The sequence below is a fragment of the Miniopterus schreibersii genome, assembly GCF_964146895.1.
Source record: "Miniopterus schreibersii genome assembly, chromosome: 5".
Classification (NCBI taxonomy): domain Eukaryota; kingdom Metazoa; phylum Chordata; class Mammalia; order Chiroptera; family Miniopteridae; genus Miniopterus; species Miniopterus schreibersii.
The window spans coordinates 68613235-68636745 of NC_138106.1; the positions used below are offsets into that span (position 1 = coordinate 68613235).

Consider the following 23511-nt stretch of genomic DNA (forward strand, 5'->3'; position numbering starts at 1 on the left):
CCTTCAACAAAATAAAAAACGAACCCAGAGAGTGCTCACCTAGTTGATAACTGAAACAAGGCTTGATGAAAGATAACTGTGTGACTTGAGGTTATAACTCAGGAGTTTAAAAACCTAGTGAAACTACTATATAACACAACTCCCACTATTTCCACCTTCTAATCTATGTGAACAACAGCACTTGCATTTAAAAAAACAAAACCATCAAACAAATGAAAACCAGACGAACTGATGCTAAACCCTATCTCATCTAGCTATAAGTAATTCATCCAAGGAAACTTGAATTTTTTAAAAAAATATATCTTTATTGATTTCAGAGAGAGGAAGGGAGAGGGAGAGAGAGAGAGAAACATCAATGATGAGAGTCATTGATCAGCTGCCTCCTGCACGCCCCCGACTGGAGATCAAGGCCACAACCTGGGCATGTGCCCTGACCGGGAATCAAACTTTGATCTCCTGGATCCTAGGTCAATGCTCAACCGCTGATCCGCGCCCGGCCAGGCCTAGTAACTTTTTTTTAGAAGTCCCACAGTCTCATTAAGAAAATAATTATGATGAATTGGCTAATTACTTTTAACAAATGTACACTATATACATTTCACCATTTTTTTTACTAATAAATGGCAATGCCAATTCACTTCAGAAGAACTTTAAATCTTTTGGAATTGCATTGTCGAATACTATTATCTACTTGTGGTTGGTTCAAAATGAAATGTGCTTTAAGTGTAAAATACACATTAATTTTGAAGACTTTGTAAGAAAATGAGAATGCAAAATATCTCATTAAAAATTTTTATTCTGATTTCATGTTGAAATGAAACTTTGGATGTACTGGATTATAATGTATTATTAAAATTAACTTCATCTGTTTCTTTCTACCTTTTTAATAAGATGAAAAGGAACAAAATTTTGTCACCCTAGAACTGACTTTTGAGATACTGACTTTAAGACTCGGAAAGAACATTTTGATACTGTTGTAATTAACCTAGTTATTAATAACAGGAAAGGCCAAATATTATAGGCATGTCACTTGGCAGCTTTGCTAGGAAGCTGCAGCTTTACACTCCCATGTGGCCCATGGCCATGTGGATCCTACACACAATGGATTAATGAACTACAACCAGCCTAATGTTCAACTGGACCCAGCTGCAATATGGAATGGAAACTCTGGACACTGGCTTTGCCTTTAGCTCTACCAAATCCCCAGCTATACTTTTTCCAGAACTGGATTAAGAGAAATGGGACTTTTGAAATGCAGAGATGTAATTCCATGCAAATAAAAATCACTTATCCTGCCTGGCCAGCATGGCTCAGCGATTGAGCACTGACCTATGATTCAGGAGATCTCAGGTCAATTCCCGGACAGAAAACATGCCTGGGTCTTGGGCTCGATCCCCAGTAAGGGGAGGCAGCCAATCAATGACTCTCTCATCAATGATGTTTCTATCTCTCTCTCCCTCTCCCTTCCTCTCTCTGAAATCAATAAAGACATTTTTTTTTTTAAAAATCACTTATCCTCCCACGTGAGTCTCAGAAAATTCTTTTTTTCAAGATATCATAAGGACCCAGCCCCAGCACTTAGTGGGAAAAGGGATACCTCAACTTTCCCGATAACAATTTGACTCTCTCCCTTTCCTGTCATGAGATTAAGATGGAAAGACCAGTTCTAGGAAAGAAATCTTAGCTTGCTCACCTTAACCTAATTTGAATTAAGTATAGTGGATAGGAGAGCTCCAAGCAGGGGCCTGAAAACTAGATTACTCTTTGAGTCCCACTGATTCTGTGTTACCTAGTAAGAATGTGCCTGCAACATGCGTTCTGCTCTTCAACTATCTGTAAATGGCCTATTTCCTTTGATATCTCAGAGCCCTGTCCCCTTTCTCCATTGTCCACAAAGACATATAAAATTCAATAGACCAATGTATTTTGGGGTCTCATATCTCATGACAACCCCTGGCATGTACATCTGTAATAAACTTTGGACATTTTATCCTGTTAAACTGTTTCTGTTGATTTATTAGCTGGGGGGAAAAACATCAAACTGTTTTTTTCAGCCCTCACAGAGACTACTCAAAAGTTTTAAATTATATGTAAATGTTGTATTATTTCTACTGGACAGAACTGCCATAAAACCTTATGGTCCAATGATACAAAAAACAATTATGTCAAATGTGTATGCCTCTGTTTCATAGTAGTAGGACAAGGAAATCAACATAAGACTCTTAAGCATAAAAGTAATAAAATTTTTAAAAATCTTTGTCATTGCTTTATTGGGATTCATATTATCTGATAGATTTTCATTCCCAAAACATAGGTTTTGTTCCCAATTACCTGCCAGGATTAAGTAACTGGGGGAAAAATGTTTTGGACACTGATTTCCTCGTCTAAAATCTCCATTCTCTCCACATGGTCCTGTTTTCATGCTTTCAAAGTGCGCATACTCAATCTTACATTTCTCCCCATAGACTTTAAAAGCACTTTATACAGGTGGACATTGCAAAGTGGTTGAAAACTGAAAGAAACGCACACTACCTGGATAAGCACACTGCAGCAGAGCGACGGATTTGCCCCCGGGGGCAGCACACAGATCCAGAACCTTCTCTCCATCCCTTAGCTCAAGAGCCAGTACTGGGAGAAGAGAGGCAGCATTCAGGAGATAGTACTTTTTCAGGCTTCCCACCTGGTGCCTTTCCGAAGGCAGCAGGTGGGGAATTCTGCTAACGTAGCACTTCACTGACTTCGGGCAGTAGGGTGAGGATCCTTGGAAGAGTGTGTGATAGCCCCTGGAGCGCAACTCCTCTTCCAGCTCCCAAGGGCAATTGAATCGATTAAGTAGGACAGCGTGTTGCCAGCATGATGGACATGTCAGTGTATCCCTGGAAAACAAAAGCAAAGTCCTGTTATTATGAACACTAATACAATTTTCTATTACTAATTGAGGAGATGTGGTCCTAGTTTTACATTTTACTTACCTGAGATTTTTAGAGCCAAGATCAGCATTACTGACTTTCCCTTTTGCCTCCGGCTCCAAATATGATCCTGTCTTTGTTGAAATCTTTGATATTTTGTTTAACGTGGGTTTTTTCTTTTATATCAGTTTTGACCATTACAATATTATTTACCTTCATTATGATAGATAAATAAATTTTCAGTGTCCCATACAATTCTGCACTGTTGAGGCCTCACTTGCCTCAGCCTAGTCCCTCCCTGCAGAATATCTTTCCAAGAAAACCAGGGCCTGCTTTTACATATCTCTAAATCCATCAAAATAGATTTTAATCAATCACCCTTTGCACAAGGAAGTGTTTTTCTCAGAGACAAAATTTAAAACCTGAGACTATTAATATCAGAAGGAAAATTACTATCATTAAAGGGTATTTAAATTATGAGGGTTAAAATGTTCCTTATGAAGATAAAAGTACGGAAAGCTAACTACAGTGAACTCTACAGCAAGAGAGTTAATGAGGCGATCAGTGGCTCAGATTATACAAAACCAAGGATGGCATAAAAATCACTTATGGATGGGTGCAGGCTCTCCCCCTCTCCCCCAGAAAATTTAACTTCCTAATTTTTTATTTAGTCCAACAGTTAGATCTCTTGACAATCACACCTTCACATCAACTGACAGATGATACGGCAGGAAATATGTAATTTATTTATGAGCTGACCTTTCTAGCTGAGTTATTTGGGAGCCTCATTAACCATCGTCAATTAAATAAATTCCAGCTGCTGCTCGCCCTGGAGTTGTCCATGTGAGGAATGGCTGGATTGAAATGTAACACCTGTGACTTGAAGTGTGCCACATGAATTTCCATTAGGGGCTTATGTGTGAAACTGCTCTCTCCTCTCACTGCCTCTTATTGTGATGGTACATCACGTGAGCCCAATGTTCCTGTTCAGTATCCTGGAGGATGACAACCTCTTTCTTTAAAAATGTGCTTCACTCATAGATCAGACTGAGGAATGTCAGAGAGATGGAAGGGGGCAGGTGGGTGGAGGGGGAGTGAGTAACCAAAGAATTTATATGCATATATGCACAACCCAAGGACACGGACAATGCTGGGGAGAGGGACTGGGGAGGGGGATGGGACGGGGTGGAATGGGTCACTGGAGAGAAAAAGGGACATCTGTAATATTTTTTTTAAAAATTTTTAAAAATTAGAATTTAAAAAAATAATAAATAATAAAATAAAAATGTGCCTCACAAACCTTAGCACACAAGTGCCTGTAAAAGACTGCTGGGTCCTAACGCAACGCTGCAGTTTCTGATTCAGTAGGTCTTAGGTGGGGCCTGAGAATTTGTATTTCTAGTAAGTTCTCATGTGATACTGATACTGCTGATCCCAACACCACACTCTGGGTACCACTGCATTAAAATGCACCCAAAGGGAAATCTGTGAATGCCACTAATGGAAATCTTACGTCAGTCCATCCTAATCTTACTCTTCAAACTGGGTGAAAATGTATCCGGGGTTTTGAGTCATGTAGTAACAGAGAACTAATGGTCAGAAACATAATTAATACAGGCTGGAGTGGCTTGGCTTATATCATGTGTCCACCCCTTAGCTAACAAAGGGTAGGAAACTTCCAGTTAGTTAATATTTGACAGACAAAATCTCCATTCTTTTCTTTTATCTTCTTCAGAATTTCCAAAACTGCTTTATGTTTATTCTTTCAGATGAACGTTAGAATCAGGTAGTCAATTAAAAATAATTATAAGACACTTGTGTAGCTAGATAGTAACTTTGATTAGAACTATATTATCTCATCATTGATGTTTCTATCTCTCTATCCCTCTCCTTTCCTCTCTCTGAAATCAATAAAGATATGTTTAAAAAAAAATTATATTAAATGTACTGAATTTGGGGAGAATTAACATCTTTATTGTAGTCAGTGTTTCCAACCCTAACCACAGTATGTTCTCCATTTATTCACATTTTCATTCAGATCCTTGCATATTTCCTTTTAGCCTTATTGTGTAAAAGGATTATTAGCTTATCGATTTCTGTATGTTACCCACTATCCTGAAGGATGAGGAGGGACTGGCGACAGGACCGGATGAGAAAGGGAGTTCCAGGGTGACCGCAGTAGCACGTGTACAGGCACACAGGTATCAAGGGCACTGCACTTGGGAACTAAAAGCAGCCCTTGCGGCATGTGGCAGACAATTATATGGGTCAAGTATAATATGATAAAGTTTTAAAATTTTATCTTATACATGATGGGAAGTCACTGAAAGAGTCTGGGGTGGGGGATGGGCTCGTTAGACAAATACAGCAGAATAAGGCAAAACTCTTCTGAAATTATTCTATCTCATTCTTTAACAAAATCAAAATAAAGCCTTACTTAGAACAAATAAATTTCCTGATCCCTCCTAACTTACACTCAGCCCTACTGAACTTCTTGAATTTCCTGGACCAAGTTTTCCTGAGCATTTACGAGGTTCCACATAAACTGCTCCCTCTGCCTAGAATGACCCACCTGTAGCCTGGCTGGCTCTCCTACTCTCCACTCAGGGGGCAGTTTAGGCTTTATCTCCCCAGGGAAGCCTTTCTATGTACCACACAATCCACCTGCTCCACCTCACCCAGATAAAACTAAAAATAATAAAGCTTACTGATCAGACGTTCACAATGTTCATTCTGCATGCTTACCTCATATAACCATCACAACAGCCATGAGGGGCAGCTATTCCCCTACTTTAAAGGTTAGGTAACTGAGGCTTTCAGAAATTTGGCAGCTTACCCAAGGGTACATCGTTATTAAGCAGAAATACCTGATTCAAAATCTGTCTGGGTTTAAAGCTTAACAGGGGTGAGAGATCCTGGTACTGCAGCACTAACGTACATAACAAAAAGGAGCAGAGGATTTGCACTCCAACCCTCACCTAGTGCCTGTGGCCCTGGCCTTCCCGCCGTTGTCTCTAACAATGTCTCCAACAAACGGAAGAGCCTGACACCCACTCCAACAGGACCAACTCAGTGAAAACACTGCACAGGCTGCTCAAGTTGGTGCTTCCTAGCCCCAAGAAAGCAAAGTGATGTATTAATGTGGGTCTCAGATACACCCCCCTTACGTGCAGGTGACCGCCACTCCCCGCAACACAGACACAGACACAGACACAGACACACACACACACACACACACACACACACAAACTCTCTCTTCAGTGTTTGCATTGGTGGAATGGCAGCCTGGGGCTGGCAGGGCAGAGGCTACTCAAGTCTGATGGATGGGCTAGTAGCCCAGCAGATAATAGAGTAAGTATACATTAGACGACTCAAGAAGACACTGGCCAGTTGTCACACTCCAGGCCTCCTCCCAAGATGCATGAGGAGGAATCTGAAGCTGCTCCACTTACTGATCTCCAGAACCAGAAGTTCCAGTACACCAGTGGCCAGAAGAATTGGGACCCAAAAAGTCAGCGGCTGGCAAATGTTTTGCTAGTATATTCACTGATATCATTGTAAAAAAACCCACAAAAAACGATGTACCCTCTGGCACATTTTCAGTTGACATCAAAATCTTCACCATATGTTTAAAAATGTGATTTCCAGCACACTATAAAAGCTGACATTTAAAATATAAATTATACCACTTTTTAAAGTGTATCCTGTGGAACCTAAATACCAGAGTGATTTTGAAACCTATCACTGTCCATTTAAAAATTCATGGACTGTTCTTGAACAGGTGGAAATTTTATACTGTTCCCTTTTCTCTTTTATGTACATTCTATTTCCCCATATAACTTTATCCTAATGTATTACTGTGATTGAAATCTTTTTTACTACCCCATCATACTTCACACACACGTACATACTACATTTGCTTTCACTGTGGCCTTAAATCTCTAAATGTTAAAATGGTGACTTCTGGATACCATTATAAATAAAATTATTAGTACGAGTTGATCAAAATGACATTATAGATTTGATCATTATTAAACATGAAAAGGAACAAGTGATAGAAAATGAATCTCTTAATGATATTAGTGTTGTTTTTCATAGATCTAGGGATAAATGTACCTAGTGCTATAATGAGTCAGATTTTTAACATCCACTTTATTCCTATTTTGTGTTTTTAAGGCCTGAGAAAGACCCTCACTTAAATAAGTGGGTGAGAATTAAATACATTTGTTATAGCAATGTCTCCCTTTTGTTAAAATTCTTTCTAAGTTATACTCCCAAATGACTTAATGACCTACCATCAGAAATATTTTCAATGACCTGTTAGCTGACAGGGAAAAGTTGGAACCTATCTGACCTGTCAAAGAATTTCAGTCTTGAGTCACTTTTTAAACCCTTACAATGACATTCCAGGAGCCTGGCATGGGGAGGTTTTGACACCCAGAGGAATGCAGTGTGTAGGAGTCAGGACGGGAAAGGTGTACCCTCCTCTGTAAAGTGGGAGAAAGACAACTGTATGGGGCAGGCTGGGAGAGGAGAACATTACCCCTTAGCCACACAGGAAGCAGAGTAATTTTCTGAAAGAGCACATATGGAAGTTGAGGATCTGAAAGTTGACTGTTGTAACTTGATTGTGCCTACATAGCCCTTGAAAAACTGCATAATGCATTGTTTGGACAATGTTATTTAATAATATGATTTTCATTCAATTTTTCTGTGACTTTATTCTTTTACTATTCTATTGCCCATTACACCTTCCTATGAGGACATTTTATCTAGATCATTTTATCTAGATATCGCTAAGCACAATGGGTATAACCCAGTAGATTACAAAACCAATTAAATGCCCATGATTAAAAAAAGGAACCCCTGCCCTGGCTGGTGTGACTAAGCTGGTTGGAGAGTCCTCCCATATACTGAAAGGCCGTAGGTTCGATTCCCAGTCAGGGCACATAGCCAGGTTGCTGGGTTCCATCCCCAGTCGGGGAGTGTACAAGAGGCAACCAATTGCTGCTTCTCTTTCTCTCTCTCTCTCTCTCTAAAATCAGTAGTAAAAAAAAAAAAAAAAAATTAGCCCGGTCGGGCGTGGCTCAGCGGTTAAGCGTAGACCTAGGATCCAGGCGATCGAGGTTCGATTCCCGGTCAGGGCACATGCCCGGGTTGCGGGCTGGGCAGCCAATCAATGACCCTCTCATCATTGATGTTTCTATCTCTCTCTCTCCCTCTCCTTTCCTCTCTCTGAAATCAATGAAGATATATTTAAAAAAAAAAAAAAAAATTTTAAATAAAGAAATTCCTTTTGTTTTATTGCTACTATTATCCACAAGGGGGTGCTCATTCACTCAATTTTAAAGTCTGGTTTAGAAATGAATGAATCAATTCAGGCAAGCGCATCTTGGTATGTTTTCCAGCCATTTCATTTTTACTTCTCAAAGATTCTAATGGCGAGAACTGCCTCCTGCTCTTTCTTGGCCTTGTTTCCTCCTTGTCTCTCACAGAAGGACAATCTATGTCCATATTTGTTATCCACAGTACCTCAGATAAGAAGTCCTGAGTGAAGGTTTGTATTTGTTAGTGGAGACAGCAAAAGACTGAAAACCCTGCACACAAGAAGTCCCTTACATAAGGAAACGTGTGGGTATACTCCCAAGGCTGGGAGTACAGCCCCTTCCCAGCAGCTCGCTTGGTAGACGAAAAGACACGGGCTTTCCAGTCACAGGTCTCGACTGGCCATAAACTGAGACACCTGGCAATTTTTCTAACCTGTGACTCTAAAAGGGGCTGAAAGTTACCACCTCACAGTGACTTGCACAGATTAATGTTGAAAATGTGCATAGAGGCAACATGAGGGGCGAAACAGAAACCAAGCTACTAGTTCATTTCTGTTTTCCCCAACTACCTCACTCCAGCCGCCTTCAGATTCTGGAAATGCAATCTGCTTATATAATGTTTTCCCCTCTAAATGTGAACTATGTGAATTCCGGGTTAGTGAAGACAGGCCAGACTTAACAGGGGCTTATTTTCCTTAGGCTTTCTACAAAGTGCCCACAAAATTTCCAAAGTTCATAAAGACTTTCAATTAATCTTCCCCTAATATATATTTGAGAGCAGAATATATGTAACCCATCTTTGTACCCCAGTGCTTAGCACAATGCCTGGTATATAAACACTACCTAAATTGTGAATAAGTACATGACTTGCTCAAATCTTAAGATATTAGTTCTTTTCTTTTTTTAAAAAAAATGTTTTTTTTTATTTCAGAAAGAGGAAGGGAGAGGGACAGAGACAGACATGTCGATGAGAGAGGAACACCAATCAGCTGCCTCCCACAAGCACCCCCCCACTGGGGATGGAGCCAGTAACTGGGACATATGCCCTGACTGGGAATTGAACCAGTGACCTCCTGGTGCATGGATCAGCACTCAACCAACTCAGCCACATGGGCCAGACAAGGTCTTGGTTCTTAAAGACTCTCCTTTGGCAGGAAAGAGACAAGCAAGTTACTAAATTATAACAATACAATCTTGAAAGAATTACAACAGTTATATCAACAAAATGCAATGGAAACATAAAGGGCAGAACTAATTTTGCCAAGGGTATATGGGACAGCTTGGTGGAGAACTGGTTAATCACTGTAACAATAAAAATAACACTAACATGTATCAAGGGCTTACCATATGTCAAACAATATTCTAAGCTATACATATATATATATATACACACACATATATAAATTCATTTTACCTTACCAAATAACTATATGAAATAGATACTATTTTTCCCATTTTACAGATAAGAATGGTGAGGCACAGAGATGTTAAGTAACTTACCTAAGTCATGTGCTGTAAGATGCAGAGGTAACATTTAAACCCACACTTTAAAGAAGGGAGGTAATTCATGGCAGAGAGAACAGCATATCCAGTCCCTAGGTGATAAAGGAGCCTGTCTAATTGTGATATTTAGTCCCAACATAGCACTGCAAAGAGCAGGGGAGCAAAGGAGGCTTGTACCCCAGAAGCGACACATGGTATATGGCTGCATTGAGAAACAGCATGACAGGGTGGATAAGACAAACTTCCAAGGTCCTTCCAAATGTGAGCTGTGTATCACTGGGCAAGTTACTTAAGATCTGTATTTCTCAGCTTTCCTATCTGTAAAACAAATAATAGCTATCCCAGAGGGTTGTACAAAGGATTATGTTACTATTGTAAAGTAATTAGGACATTGCCTGGCATATAGTTCCATAAAAGTGCTTGCTAAAATAAGCAAACAAATGAATACTTAAGGTGGGAGACTACGGAGAGGTGCTGTTGCAATATGTCAGGTAAGAAATGAAGGCCTACCTAAGCAGTGATAGTGGAGATAAAAGGAGATTCAAATAAGAAATCTCTCAGGTAGAACAAAAGTATTTGGTGGGCATTTAGATTTTGATGGGAGCAGGGTAATGATGCAGGGTAGTACATAGGGAAATCCCCAAGAGCACCCTAACCTCTGACACCAACTATAAGGTCAGGGTCCCCAAGACCACTTTCAGGTTTCTTATTAGCTAGGAAGACACACAGAACTTACTGTTACATTCATGGTTATAGTTTATTACAGCAAAAAGGTACAGATTAACAGTCAAGGTAAGAGATGCATGATGCAGAATCAGAAAAGTTCAAAGCATGAAGCTTCCAGCTGTCCTCTCCAGTGGAAACATGGATACGGATAACTTTTCCTTGCATTAATGTGTGATAACACGCATAGGAGTACCACCAACTATGGAGGCTCACCAGAACCTTGGTGTCTACATTTTACTGGGGCTCAGCCATACAAAGACGATTGACAGCCCATGTGACTGATCTTTAGTCTCCAGCCCCTTCGGAATTTAGAAGTCAAAGGTCAAGGGCCCAGCTACTGTCCTGACCCATAGCTCTCAGCGTCTGTGTGGCCCAAGCCCCCAGGTAAATAAAGACACTCTTAAGTGAGACATGCCAAGGGCTTAGAGACCAGCTCCAAGGAGCTAAGGGCAAATCCAGACCTGTTTTGGAGTAAGAGTCACTCTTTACTACAAAGGTAGTGAAGGTGCGGAAAAGAAAGGAAACTAGATTGATGGCGATGCCTCCAATTGAGATAAAGTATGCAAGCAGCAAACACCACAGGCTTGGAAAGGAAAATAATAGTATGCTTTTGAGTTTGCCTGGTATAAAACTAAGTCAGGTTACCAGAAAACACTTAAAAGTGTGGGGCTGAAGCTTGGGAAGGATCTCACAGCTCGAAATTACAGCATACTGAGGGAAGTTTAAAGTCATTCCATGAATGTGCTAATTGAAGAACACGCAGGCCAACAGGTAGAGCAAAAACTGAACCAGGATAAACTCCAACTTTAAAGGGCTGCTCAGAGGGTGACTTTGCAAGAAAGGTTATTAGAAAACAATAAAATTAAAATAAATACAAAATGTTCTCCTTTACCACAAGAAACTGACAATATTGAGTAAATTACTTTCAAGGTAGGATTAAAATACACTTGCCTTTCCCTAGAAGTAGGCTCTGCAAGCTACACTGCAAACAACATTATGTCTTGCAAATAAGCAGTTAAAAAACAAAAATATTTCTGTTCTTTTTTTTCTGCCTATGGTATTTTCCATGCTTTCTAAGCTAAGAAAGCCTTTATTTTGCCTATGGCAAATTTAGCACATGTTTATGCAAAACTTAAATTACCATGAAAACCCAACAAAAAGGCAAATGAAGCAGAAGGCACAGCTAATTAAACGGATTTGAGGTTCACTGCTCATTTTGTTTAGGGTCAAGTAATAATTTATAAATTTGTCAGAGCACATTAAATACAAAAATAACTCATTATAGGGTATGGATAGCCAGAGTACTATGAAGTCTAAAGACAATATACCTCTTGAAATTTTTTTTTCCAAATCATCCATGTATGCCTAATTACATCACAGGTATGAGAGGCATATAGAATAGAAGTTAGCAATGGGAGTTCTTGAACCAGAAAACCTGGGCACAAATCTCAGCCCTGCCACTTCCTAGATGAATGAACTTAGGAAATCCTGTTACTTAAACTCTCTGCAATTTCCTCAAGTGGAAAATGGGAAACAAACCTCATAGGTTCTGAAGATCACATAAAGTTAGTATTGGGTGGCGCATAATAAGCATGCAATAGGAATTTGGTTATTTTTCGTACCTTCGCATAATGACAACCTCATGAATTCACTTCACTATTCATTCTCTCTTATTTCTTCTCTGCGATAGAAAATACCCAAAAACCTAGTTTTGAAATAAAAACCACAACAATAAACTACATTTTCATATTTCAGTATTTACGAGTTACAAAAACTGCTTAATCTGTTATAAAATTATCTCAGAATCACCTCGGACTTTATTAACCAAGACTTAATCTCTGTTTTAAAAAGTGCTTAAAACTGTCCTTTGTAGAGAAGAAATTTTTATTGAGTTGACTCAAGAAGAGGTTAACCCAACAACCATCTATCTTACCAAGTTCCAGACACTGTCTACAGCCACTTAACTTTTCTTCCCCGAGTAAAATGTACTGGGGTTTGGCCCCTAACTTCACAAGCAGTGCACTCTCTTCCCTCAGCCTCAAATGCATGGCTCCTTTTGCCAAGGAAACTGTCTAAGTCACCAACACCTGGCTTCTCTTCAGGCCTCTGTTGGCACCATCAGGCTTTGTTAGAAAAGACCAGGAGCTCCTGTCTATATCTATCACGATACTTATGGAATTTGAGGTTTATGTAGTTTTAACCACACTCCTCCCTCCCCCATAAATACCAGACTAAAAGCAATGAACACAGGGACTGTCCTGCTCTTTGTATTCCTCAGGACACCGTGTGCTGTGTCAGAAACTCAATGTGAAGAGCCACAGAGTAATATTCTGACAAAAGGAAAAACTCACTAAACATACAAATCAAACATCCCTCACTTACTTCTATGGATTAAATGCTTGTTTTCTATAACACATTTAAAGAATCTATGTATGTGTGTGGGCGCACTCTTGTGTGTTCAAAACAGAGGCAGCCATAGACAGAGAAGAAGTATGATTACCAAAAGTGACTTTAACTAAGATAAAGCAGTGTTGGCTTTAAAGATATGCTGTGTTATCTTTTGAATTTCAGAAACTAGTCAAATATCCTCAAAAACTAGAAAAAGATTTTTCTGTTACAGTATAATTAATTTTGTCAAACTGGTGGGCATCCCTGTTTCAAAGATCAAAGCAATTGCTCAAGGCAAGGGCATAACAATTTTTGTTTACTATCACTACAAAGTTTTTTATCTCCCCTTATCATGTTCCTATGAACTAACCTATTTCCTCCTAGTTCTTCCCTTCAGTAGCCACCATAGGGAATGGCAACCAGGTTTAATTTCCTTCATCTTTCATCCTCACAGCACCCCTTCCCCCAAAAGGGTTTATTTCTTACTCTATCGAAAAGCATTGAGAGATGGATTATACTAACCTTACTGTATTCCAGGCATCTCCAAGTTCTTTGGAATATTGTTTTTCAAAATGATCCAGTACAACTTTGCAAATCTGTTTTGCAAGCTTCCTCTCTGATTTTGCTTTCAGCTATGATGATAAGAAAAAGTTGCTGACACACTCTGGTATTACAAATTTATTGAACTTCAACAATAGCAGCCTTCTTTCTTAAGAACACTTTAATTACTAATTCTTGCAATGGGAGCAGTGTTTCCCACAGAAGCAAACTGTATTACCATACTCTATCTCCTTATTTAAAAAAAGTGTCTCTCCAAATGATTACAGCTCACATGTAAAGCAATGGAAAAAGCAGAATCTAGTGGTGGTGTCACAGAAAGCCAACTTAAGTCAAAGGAACAACGTCAACTGAACTAAGTCGCTCCAGCTGTTAACAGCATACGGGAAGGGTGAAGAGCATACGGGAAGTCTGTATTATCTTTGCAACGTTTTGTAAATGTATAATTATTCCAAAATAAAGTTCACGTAGAAGAAAAGTCACTCTGGTTTCCTCGGAGACTTCCTTGCAATTCCGTTTCATTGACTCATCCACGCAAAGCTTATGGAGGGCCCACTAGGTAACAGGCCTTGTTCTAAGCGCCCAGGACAGAGCAGCACCAGGGGCAGTCCCAGCCCCCAGGAGCTGTCACTCTGCTCCAGCGGGAGGGCGCAGGCGCTCAAGTCTGCGCTCGGGGGCGCACCCAGGCCACCGGGGCTCACCCAGGCCACCCGGGCGCACCCAGGCCGCCGGGGCTCACCCAGGCCGCCGGGGCTCACCCAGGCCACCCGGGCGCACCCAGGCCGCCGGGGCTCACCCAGGCCACCCGGGCGCACCCAGGCCGCCGGGGCTCACCCAGGCCACCCGGGCGCACCCAGGCCGCCGGGGCTCACCCAGGCCACCCGGGCGCACCCAGGCCGCCGGGGCTCACCCAGGCCACCCGGGCTCACCCAGGCCGCCGGGGCTCACCCAGGCCACCCGGGCGCACCCAGGCCGCCGGGGCTCACCCAGGCCACCCGGGCGCACCCAGGCCACCCGGGCGCACCCAGGCCGCCGGAGCTCACCCAGGCCGCCGCGGCGGAGGTGCGTCTCGGAAGAAAACCACAGGCGACGCTCCGCAGCCAGCGACCCGGGCGGTGCGCCCAGAGGGAGCCGCAAGGTCCCTCATCCAGCCCTGCCTCCCCACCTAGGCCCTAAAATAAGCGTCCCGTTCGCTCAGAGGCGCCCGGCCGGGTCCCAGCCCTCACCCGGGTCAACATCCTCCCGCCAGGAGACGCCAAGCAAGCGGTCGACAACGTCCGACACCTAAGGCTCTAGGGAACCCAAAGAACAGGCGGACTTGCGAGTTTCGCGGGAATTTCCTTCCCGGCCGCCCTTTTCCGGCTCGACTTCTCGCGAGATACAGCTTCGCCTGTGTTATAGAAATCTCGCCACGGAGACCTAGGTCCCGCGAGAGGCACGCGCGAAGTTCCTGAGGTCCTGGGCCGGAGGAGGCGGTGCCCAGCGCCGGGGGCGTGGCCGGAGCCCGGCCGCCAGGCTGTGAGCTCGGACCTCCGGCTGAGCTGGCTCCTGGGGCTCCGCGAAAAGAAGGGAAATCTTTGTCGCTATTAAGTTTTGTTGCATGATCGTTGTTTTAAAATGTTCTCAGAGGCGAAGCTGGTTGCTGAATTAATTTACCAAATCGTATGACGCCCCCGTTAGCCCAGGTATTCAGAACTCAGGATAAAAGGATGGAGTCGAAGAGCAAGAAATGAAGTCACGTTTCCTAGAGATGGCCCGGGGGGGGTCTTCCTCCGTCAATGCGGAGGGTTCCGTGATTACACTGATTGCAATAAGTAAAGCGCTTGGCGCCGAGGCCAGGAAACATCGAGTGTTCGCTGCTGCTGCGGATGATCTTCACTCTCCTGACTTTTGTAATTATCAACTCCTGAGACCAAATGCCTGCGGAGCAAAACGCCCCCGCGCCCCGGCCGCCTCACCCGCCTCACTGGGGGCGGCATGACTGCTTCTCAGGGAGTGTTACACCCCTTGGGATAGGAACAGGAGTTTATTCTCTTAATGCTGCCCTTGAGCTGATGCCTTGTCGCAGCGACCGGCGGCTTGTCAGGGCGGATCCGTCCTTAGTGGGATCCCTCGCACTGAGCGGGCATCACGGTCTGAGGCCCCTGACGCCCCCAGGATCGGTGCAGGTGCACACCACAGGCGCCAGTCTTAGGGCCGTGCGAACAGGGAAAGGGTGTTCCCGCGAATGTGATTTGAAGCTTAAAATATCTACTTATTTAAACAAGTTCTCCAGTAACCTAAAAGTAAATTTAGATTCGGTGGGAAAGAAAATATAGTTTTAAGAAGTGAAATGATTCAATGCTTCCAGAGTGTTGGATGTTCAGGGGAAACCCATTCGTCTACTTTTCAGCCTCTGTAGGTAGAGATTTTATGTAATTTTTGTATGGTCATTACATAACGTTACATTTAATGAATTAGTGTGGTAGTATGTTTGCAATGTAGGCAAAAAAGACTTTTAAGGAACTATTAGAACCATGTATACTATATTTCTATTAGGGAAAGGGGATGTGTTATACTTGGAAAGAGGTCGTATTAGTTCTATCATAGTTTTGTGACTCTTTTAGCATATTTCTATTTTCTGATTTTAAATAATGTTCACTAAAGAAAAAAAATGTTTAAACCTGTAAGAATGAAAATTAGGCATATTGACACTAATCATTACGAACATTTTGGTGTATTGCTCTAATTTTATGTATTTTCAGGGTTGACCAGATAGTATATGTAATATATCACCTTGTTTTTATAAGCTTTTCTTAAGAATTTTTCATATGCATAATATCTAGATGTTCCAAGTATTTGAAGGTATGAAGGCTATTATACTTACTATCTCCCTATTGTTGATAAACATTTTTGTTCATAAATCTTTCCACAACTGGTAATCTTAAAATTTTTTATTATGTCCTTAGTTTGGGTAGTTTTTCAAATCTTATTAGTTACTATTTCTTTTGTGAATTATCTGCTCATGTCCACTTATCTAGAGCTGTGTTTGTGCTTTTATTTTTATTTATATTAGAAATGTTAACTATCACATTTTCAAGTACTCTCCCAATTTTTCCTGCAACCACTTTGAGTGTGAAAATATTTTAAATTTTTATGCAGTTAATTTTTTAATTGAGTCCATTGCTTTCAGGCTTGGAAATTTCTTTACACAAAGGAAAGCTACTTCTGTTTCTTTCTCTGCCACTCCTTTTTTTTTAGTTTGACCTTTAATATTTATCTCGTTAGTCTATCTAGAATCAATATGTGCATCATGAGAATGTTCATAGATTTCCCCTATCCCATACCAAATAGCTACTGAAAAATAAACAAAACTCCACACTGAGTTTTAATAATAAAAACTAGTAGACTTGTTTTAAACCACTGCAGACTGAGATAAGAAATTGAGCTGACACAAATACCAGAATTTTTATTATAGTGTTAAAAGAATTAAGCATCTTTAAAAAAAAATTATTACTCATCCCTTTTTTATTTCCAAAGCAGATAGTCAAGTTAATTAACCTGAATGATAATTACATAAACAGGGAGACAGTCATCCGGGACATCTTGGATATCTTGATAAGGGCATGAAGATACTGCTCAGCAGTGATGTGCCCATTGGCACAGTCTTGCAAAGAATGGTTTCTTTCTGCTGCGGAGCAGAAAGATTTACCTACCTACTTCCTCTTGGTTCTTATATTTGCTGTTTATTCACCATCAGAAGGTGGTAGTCTGAATCCTTTCCTCTAGTAACTAGAAAAATGATAGAGTTTGTCTGCTCTTGCTGTGTGTGCATATTTATATTTATATATTTGTGTCTATAATGTCTCTCCTCAAAGTATCAGCATACTACAGTTGGCTTAATTAAAAACCATTTGGCACTGTGAATTGCTTAAACTAAAAAGCACATTCACTGTCTAGAATAAAGCATCTTAGTAAGAACTTACTGCTAAACAGGAAAATAATTTGTTACATATCTAAGCAATTTTATTGTGAAGTCATTTAATTTAAAAAATGTTTCAGAGTAAGTAAGTACACTTTGTAGACTATCTCCTATACTGTTTTAGGAATTTTCATATTTACATAAAACATCTCTCAAAAACCTTCATGTTCATACAGAGGTTTATGTGCCAAAAGGTAAAGACAGGCTTCATAGCAAAATAATCTGACAATAAGAGAACATTAAAAGAGAGAGAGAGGGAGGAAGGGAGGGAGGGAGAGAGAACATTAGGATGGTAGAAAAACACAAAAGAAAGCTGCCATCAAAGCCGGAGAACAAAGCATAGTTAGTTAAAGGCAATCTTGGACGTTGACTTCAGCTAGTTAGCTGAGGCTCTCATTTTACTATTTAAGGTTTCCAAAATGGTGCATACAAACTCCAGCAGACAACCCACTGGGACTGGGAAGTAAATATAATAACTTATATTTTAACTTTCTCTAATCTTTAAAAAAATGTTTAGGGGGATATATGTACAAGGTGCAGCAGAACGTGTATATAAACTGTTATGGACTGAAATTTATCCCTTAAAATTCATATGTTGAAGCCCTTAACTCCTAGTACCTCAGAATGTGACATTTGGAAACAGGCTCTTTCCAGAGGTGATTCAGTTAAAAGGAGGCCTTTAGGGTGGGTCCTAATTCAACCTGACTGTTGTCCTTATAAAAAGAGGAAATTTGGACACACGGGGACACTAGGAGAGAACATACACAGAGAAAAGGCCATGTGAAGACACGGAGAAGGCCATCTCTAAGCCAAGGAAGAGAGACTTCAGAAGAAACCATTCCTACCAACACCTTGATCTGTAATTCCAGACTTCAGAATCATGAGAATATAAATTTCTGTTGTTTAAGCCACCCAGTCTATGGTACTTTTTTATGGCAGCTCTAGCAAACTAGTAGAACAACTTTAGTACAAATGTATACTCAAAATGTTTACTGAAGGGGATGCATTATCATAAAAATTTGACCACTGAGTCATTCCCCAGGTCATAAATTCTGTTTCCTCAACAGCACACAGAAAGAATTTACAACTCAGGCTCTAAACCTGCAAATGGATTTTCTTCCTGTTTTTCCTTTAATTATAAGATAATCCCCTTATTAAAGGAAATTCATTTATTTATTTATTTTTCTCCCCCCTCAAAAAAGGGGTTCTATTCTTCAGTTTCCACAAATCTAAAGAACTATGGCTATTTTGATAATTTATACCACAGTTTAATATACACTGTGAAATATTTGAATGTTTTGTTCTTTGGATTAGCTGGACTGAAGTTCTTGATAAATAGTATTAGCAGAATCTTAGTTGCAACATATACTCCACTTAGTGAAAAACTTAGGTATTAAAGCAAAGGATAATAAAGCTTATAAGTTACAGCTGTACTTGTATAAGCAATTTCAGTTTTGATATGATTTTGCCAGCTGGAAGCAGTGGATTTCTTTAGTGTGGATTGGGAAAAATCAAATAACTTATATAGCTTAGCATATAGGACCAATTAACAAAAAAACTAAAATATTGTCATAGTAAAAGAACACTTAGTAAGAGATTAGCTGCAAATATACTACAGTTGAATGTCTCTGAGCTACTCATAGGAATTTTTACATATTAAGTAAATTAATTATATGTAATCCTTCATATGGCACTTAAAAGAATATTTCATTTTAAACTTGCAGAAAAATGGCACATCATTTTTACAAAATTACAAATTTGGTTCCCCATTGTAAAAGTAAGCCAAATTACAAAAATTTGTTTAAAAAAATTAGGAAAACATACAACCAGTAACTCTAAAAAACTCACTGTTAGCATTTTGCAACAATTCTTTCTAATGTTGTTTCCATGCAGTTTTATACTTGAAATCAGTTACATAAAATAGTGTATATATGTTATATATGCATTTTACACATAAGGGAATATAGAATCATCTTTTAAATAGTAAAAAGATATCTTTTGGTCAGTAGCTTTAACTGAAGACAGACACTGAATTATAGAGAATCATAAGATGATCTGATCTGATTTTTAACTGTCTTTAAAATGATATTTCCCACATATATAAACCTTGTACAAGGAAGTTTTTCATGTAAATAACAAAAAATTTATTTTAATCTATCAATGTAAAATGTCTTTCAACAATCATATTTTAAAAGCCTTTTCCTATTTTATTACCCCAGAGAAATAATTTAAATTTATTCAAAAGACAAGAGAAAACAGCATACTTATATAAATTATTTTTATTGTGTGAAAATGTCATAATTTATGATGATTAAAAATAAAAATGCAGCATGTAACAAAATAGGCATTTAACTGTTAAAAGCCACCTGGATTTACAAAACTTCTTTTAAAATATTTTTAGAATGCTTTAAGAATACAAATTAGTTTTTGAGATATATAAAACATTAGTTCCACTGCATTGTATAATTTCAAAATCACTTTATTTTAATTAAATGGACTCTAACTATTGTATACTACAGCAATCACAAATTTAAAAAACATATTTCTTCTCAAACTAAGTGCATTTTTAAAAGATGGCAAAAGTATGGGTTTAGTGGTTTAAAAAATGAAATGTAAATGTTACAAATGAAACCAAAAAGATGTACAAAAGAATTCTCTCCCCCCTTTAAAATTCAGTTCAAATTTTTCATCTGTCTACTTGTGTTGATATTCCTTACATTTCAGCCACCTTATCAAATTTAGGTTGTTATTAATTTTAAATATATATATATTTTTTTATTTCAGAGAAAGGAAGGGAGAGGGAGAGATAGAAACATCAACAATGAGAGACACTGATCGGCTGCCTCCTGCACACCCCTTACTGGGGATGGAGCCCGCAACGCGGGCATGTGCCCCTGGGAATCGAACCTCGATCTCCTGGATCATATGTCAATGCTCAACCACCGAGCCACGCCGGCCGGGCCAGGTTGTTATGAATTTATGTCTGAAGTAGAATGCTTGGTGGGTTCCATGTACAAAACTCAGAAACTGCGTATGCTGCTGACTGTAGTAATAAGTGACCTGATTAATGAAAGTTCAGGAAGTTTAAAATGCGAATTAAATGTGATGCTCTCAAGTAAAACTTTAAAATAACCAGACTGAACTGCTTTAGACAAACTTATCATGCTGTTGTCAGGCACCACGTATGTCTGCTGTCAGTACAAGTTACCAAACTGACCAATTTTGACAAGGTGATATAGGAATCACACCGTTTATAGTATTTTCACCTTGATATAAATACATGCTTTCAATTAAATGCAACATTATGAATCTATTCCTCAAAATATACATCTAAAAGCCCATCTAAATGCCAGACAAAAAGAAAATCCTACAAATGCCATTCTTCAGTGCAAGAGAAATGCTATTATTTTAAACTGAGAAATTATTTTGGAATTATTTCATTGTAAAAATCATTTTGGAATTATTTCTTTATTCTTACTGCTTTAATACCCAAGCATTTCCCTGTTATAAAATACAAGTCTCTGGACCTACAGTAGCTTTTTCAGTCTTTTTGCCTTTCATTTCAAGGCACTAAAGAATTACAATAACCTAAGAGTCACTGCAGCTGCTGATAGACAAGGGAGTAACAAGGAGCACCTTGATCTCTGAGAGGGTGTCACCTTTAAAAGAGGGGTTTATTGGGACTTTTAATAATATCTCGCATAACATTTTTATTTTATTTTTCATGTGTCTTTTATTAGGATCATCATCAAAGAAAACAAACAACAAAAAACTGATCTATCTCCTTGGGTAGTGCTTTCAAATAATATAATTTGTTAGAATAAAGATCTGAGAATCCATTTTTTAAAAGTATTATTTTAAAATTAGGTCAAATTAGTATGTATACTTCAAGAACAATACTATTATAAAACATACCTCAAAACATATAAATATATCACTTGTATAGTTAATGTTTGTCCAGTAACTCGACTCTATTTTCCAGACACAATTTAAACAAAGCATCTATAGAAAAGTATACAGTCAATATCATAGTAATTAAAATTCTTAAACAAAAGTTTTAGAAAAATATAAAAAGTTAAAAATTTAGGTTATAAATTCCCAAGAGTTCCCCTTCCACACACATGTATCTTACATAAAAGGTTTATGATGTAGAAATAAAGACTATTAAACAAATAGTAATGAAGGTGTGCAAAGTTCACTGGCTCTGTTTCTGAAAGGTTTTCCTTCAGGAATATGCCCATGAGTGGGGATGTATAAACCAGAGTCAATAATAACTTTCACTAACTTGGTCCAAAATGCTCATCCCATCTGCTGGTTTTTTTGCTTCCCCTTTTTTTTTTTTTAAACCATGAACAACATGGATAAGTATCAGATCAGTCAGATCTTTGGTTATCAATCTCCTCACTGAAATCACTATGTTATCTTGCCCATCATCAAAGTTCAGGGTTTTTCTTTTTTGAGAAAGAAGGTCCTCTATTCTTGCCTATACTAAGACAGCTCATCCACACGACTTGGTTATGAGATCATGTCATGAACATCACTGTTAGGTCTCTGTCGCACAGCCAGGGGAGGCAGTGGCTTCCCGTAGAAATCTATAAATAGAGGCATAACAAAAATACAAAACAGTTATGATAAAGAGATATTTTTGACACAATTCATTGATAACCAACACCTTTTAAAAAAAAGACACTCTCACTTGACAGATGAAGCAATGAGAGAATAGAAAAAACAAAATCCAAGAAAACCGTAACTCTAGATTACCAATTAATCTCTACTTGATTTAATAAAAAGCTGCACCTAATGTATCCATTATTTCCAATTACACATTCATATTAGAAGAGAACAAATAAATAATCTACAGAACCTGAGGTCAAAGCCCTGATAAGTCAGTAGTTGTGCAACCCATGTTCTTACCAATGGCTATTTCTTCTAGGTATTTTGAGAGAAGTAGTTAATCATCATAATGTTCTGGTAAGTAGGAATCTTTTACAATGATTCTTCAATATATTTCAGTGATTTAGGGCATATTTGATATCCAAAAAATTCTTTTGGTATTTCATAATAAGTTCCTACCCCTATCACAAATTAGCTTAAAAATTTAATAGCTTATCTAACATTCCAGCAGTAATTATTTTCTGGCCTATTCCCTTAAAATTATTCTAGAAGCATAGGTGTTCAGGATCATGTGAAATAAATATATGGAAAACATATTAGGAGTCCATTTCCAGTTCTGCGTGTGTCTAGAGCTTAGCTAAGCTACTCCATGGTATTGCTGCCTCACCATTCATTTTCTCTCCTTAGAGAGTAGCCCCTCATGCAAGCCCATGCTCTAGATAACTGCCTGCACAGGAAGTAAATGTAAGTTCCTGATATGATGACTTCCCCAATGGCCCTTGTGGTCAACAGTCTCCCTCGCCTTCCAGGACCTTTTCTCAGATAAGACCCCAGTGGAACTTAACATTCCACTCCTTTTGGTTTGAACTGACCAATTTGGCCTTAGCCTGAAAACACCAAAGCACATCATCACAGACACTAATAAAGGCAAGTGCCCAGGTCCTGCAGCTCTCTCTGCCTGTACCCTGCCTTGAGCACCCCTGGTGGAACCCTTCAGGACGTATGAGTAATAAACTTTCTCTATTGCAATTTCTCTTGTGCTCTTTCAGAACCCAAGCTTACCATCCAGCGTGCAGAGGCTCCACTTAACAAATGTTAATTTAACAAAATCATAACAGCATTTAAGGAACTTGGAAGTCACCACTCCATCCTAACATGAAGTAAATAGCTGAACAAACTGAAAAGTCAACACTCTTCTTCAATCCATAAGACAGGACAAACCATTGCCTCCAATATTGGACATGCAGACAGATAAACACAGGGAGTCTCAGTTTGCTGGAGCAGATATTCATGACAGAAACTGCCGAGGGAACCAGTGTCCGGGTAGGAAAACCTGACAAGAAGTATCTTTTTCCCCCTCCCAAAATATTATTTTATTCTTGTAGCTGATTTTGTATTAGTTCTTTGCCAGAAAATTTAAATCACTCTATAAAGTAGGTTACTTATGCCTTAACTGTAGGGAATATAAGTTGATCTTAGTGCCCAAATGGTATGACCAACTTAATAAACACCCATTTTTATAAAG

The 23511-nt window shown here is 39.2% G+C and overlaps 2 protein-coding genes across 9 annotated transcripts in view; both read right to left on the reverse strand.

The window, feature by feature from the left end:
• The window catches only part of NSUN3 (NOP2/Sun RNA methyltransferase 3), a 61058-nt gene extending 46255 nt beyond the window's left edge, over positions 1–14803 (reverse strand). For all 5 annotated transcript variants that reach the window (XM_081138952.1, XM_081138953.1, XM_081138951.1 and 2 more), the window contains exons 1-3: positions 14638–14803; positions 13376–13485; positions 2533–2876 (exon numbers count right to left, since the gene is read on the reverse strand). In XM_081138952.1, coding sequence (XP_080995078.1) covers positions 2533–2876; positions 13376–13485; positions 14638–14649 — 466 coding nt within the window. In that variant the 5' untranslated portion in view covers positions 14650–14803. The remainder of the gene's footprint in view (positions 1–2532; positions 2877–13375; positions 13486–14637) is intronic.
• A 4838-nt stretch (positions 14804–19641) lies between these two features.
• Positions 19642–23511, reverse strand: part of ARL13B (ARF like GTPase 13B) — a 68601-nt gene continuing 64731 nt past the window's right edge. For all 4 annotated transcript variants that reach the window (XM_081139414.1, XM_081139413.1, XM_081139416.1 and 1 more), the window contains one exon: positions 19642–21964. In XM_081139414.1, the coding sequence (XP_080995540.1) occupies positions 21888–21964 (77 nt within the window). In that variant the 3' untranslated portion in view covers positions 19642–21887. The remainder of the gene's footprint in view (positions 21965–23511) is intronic.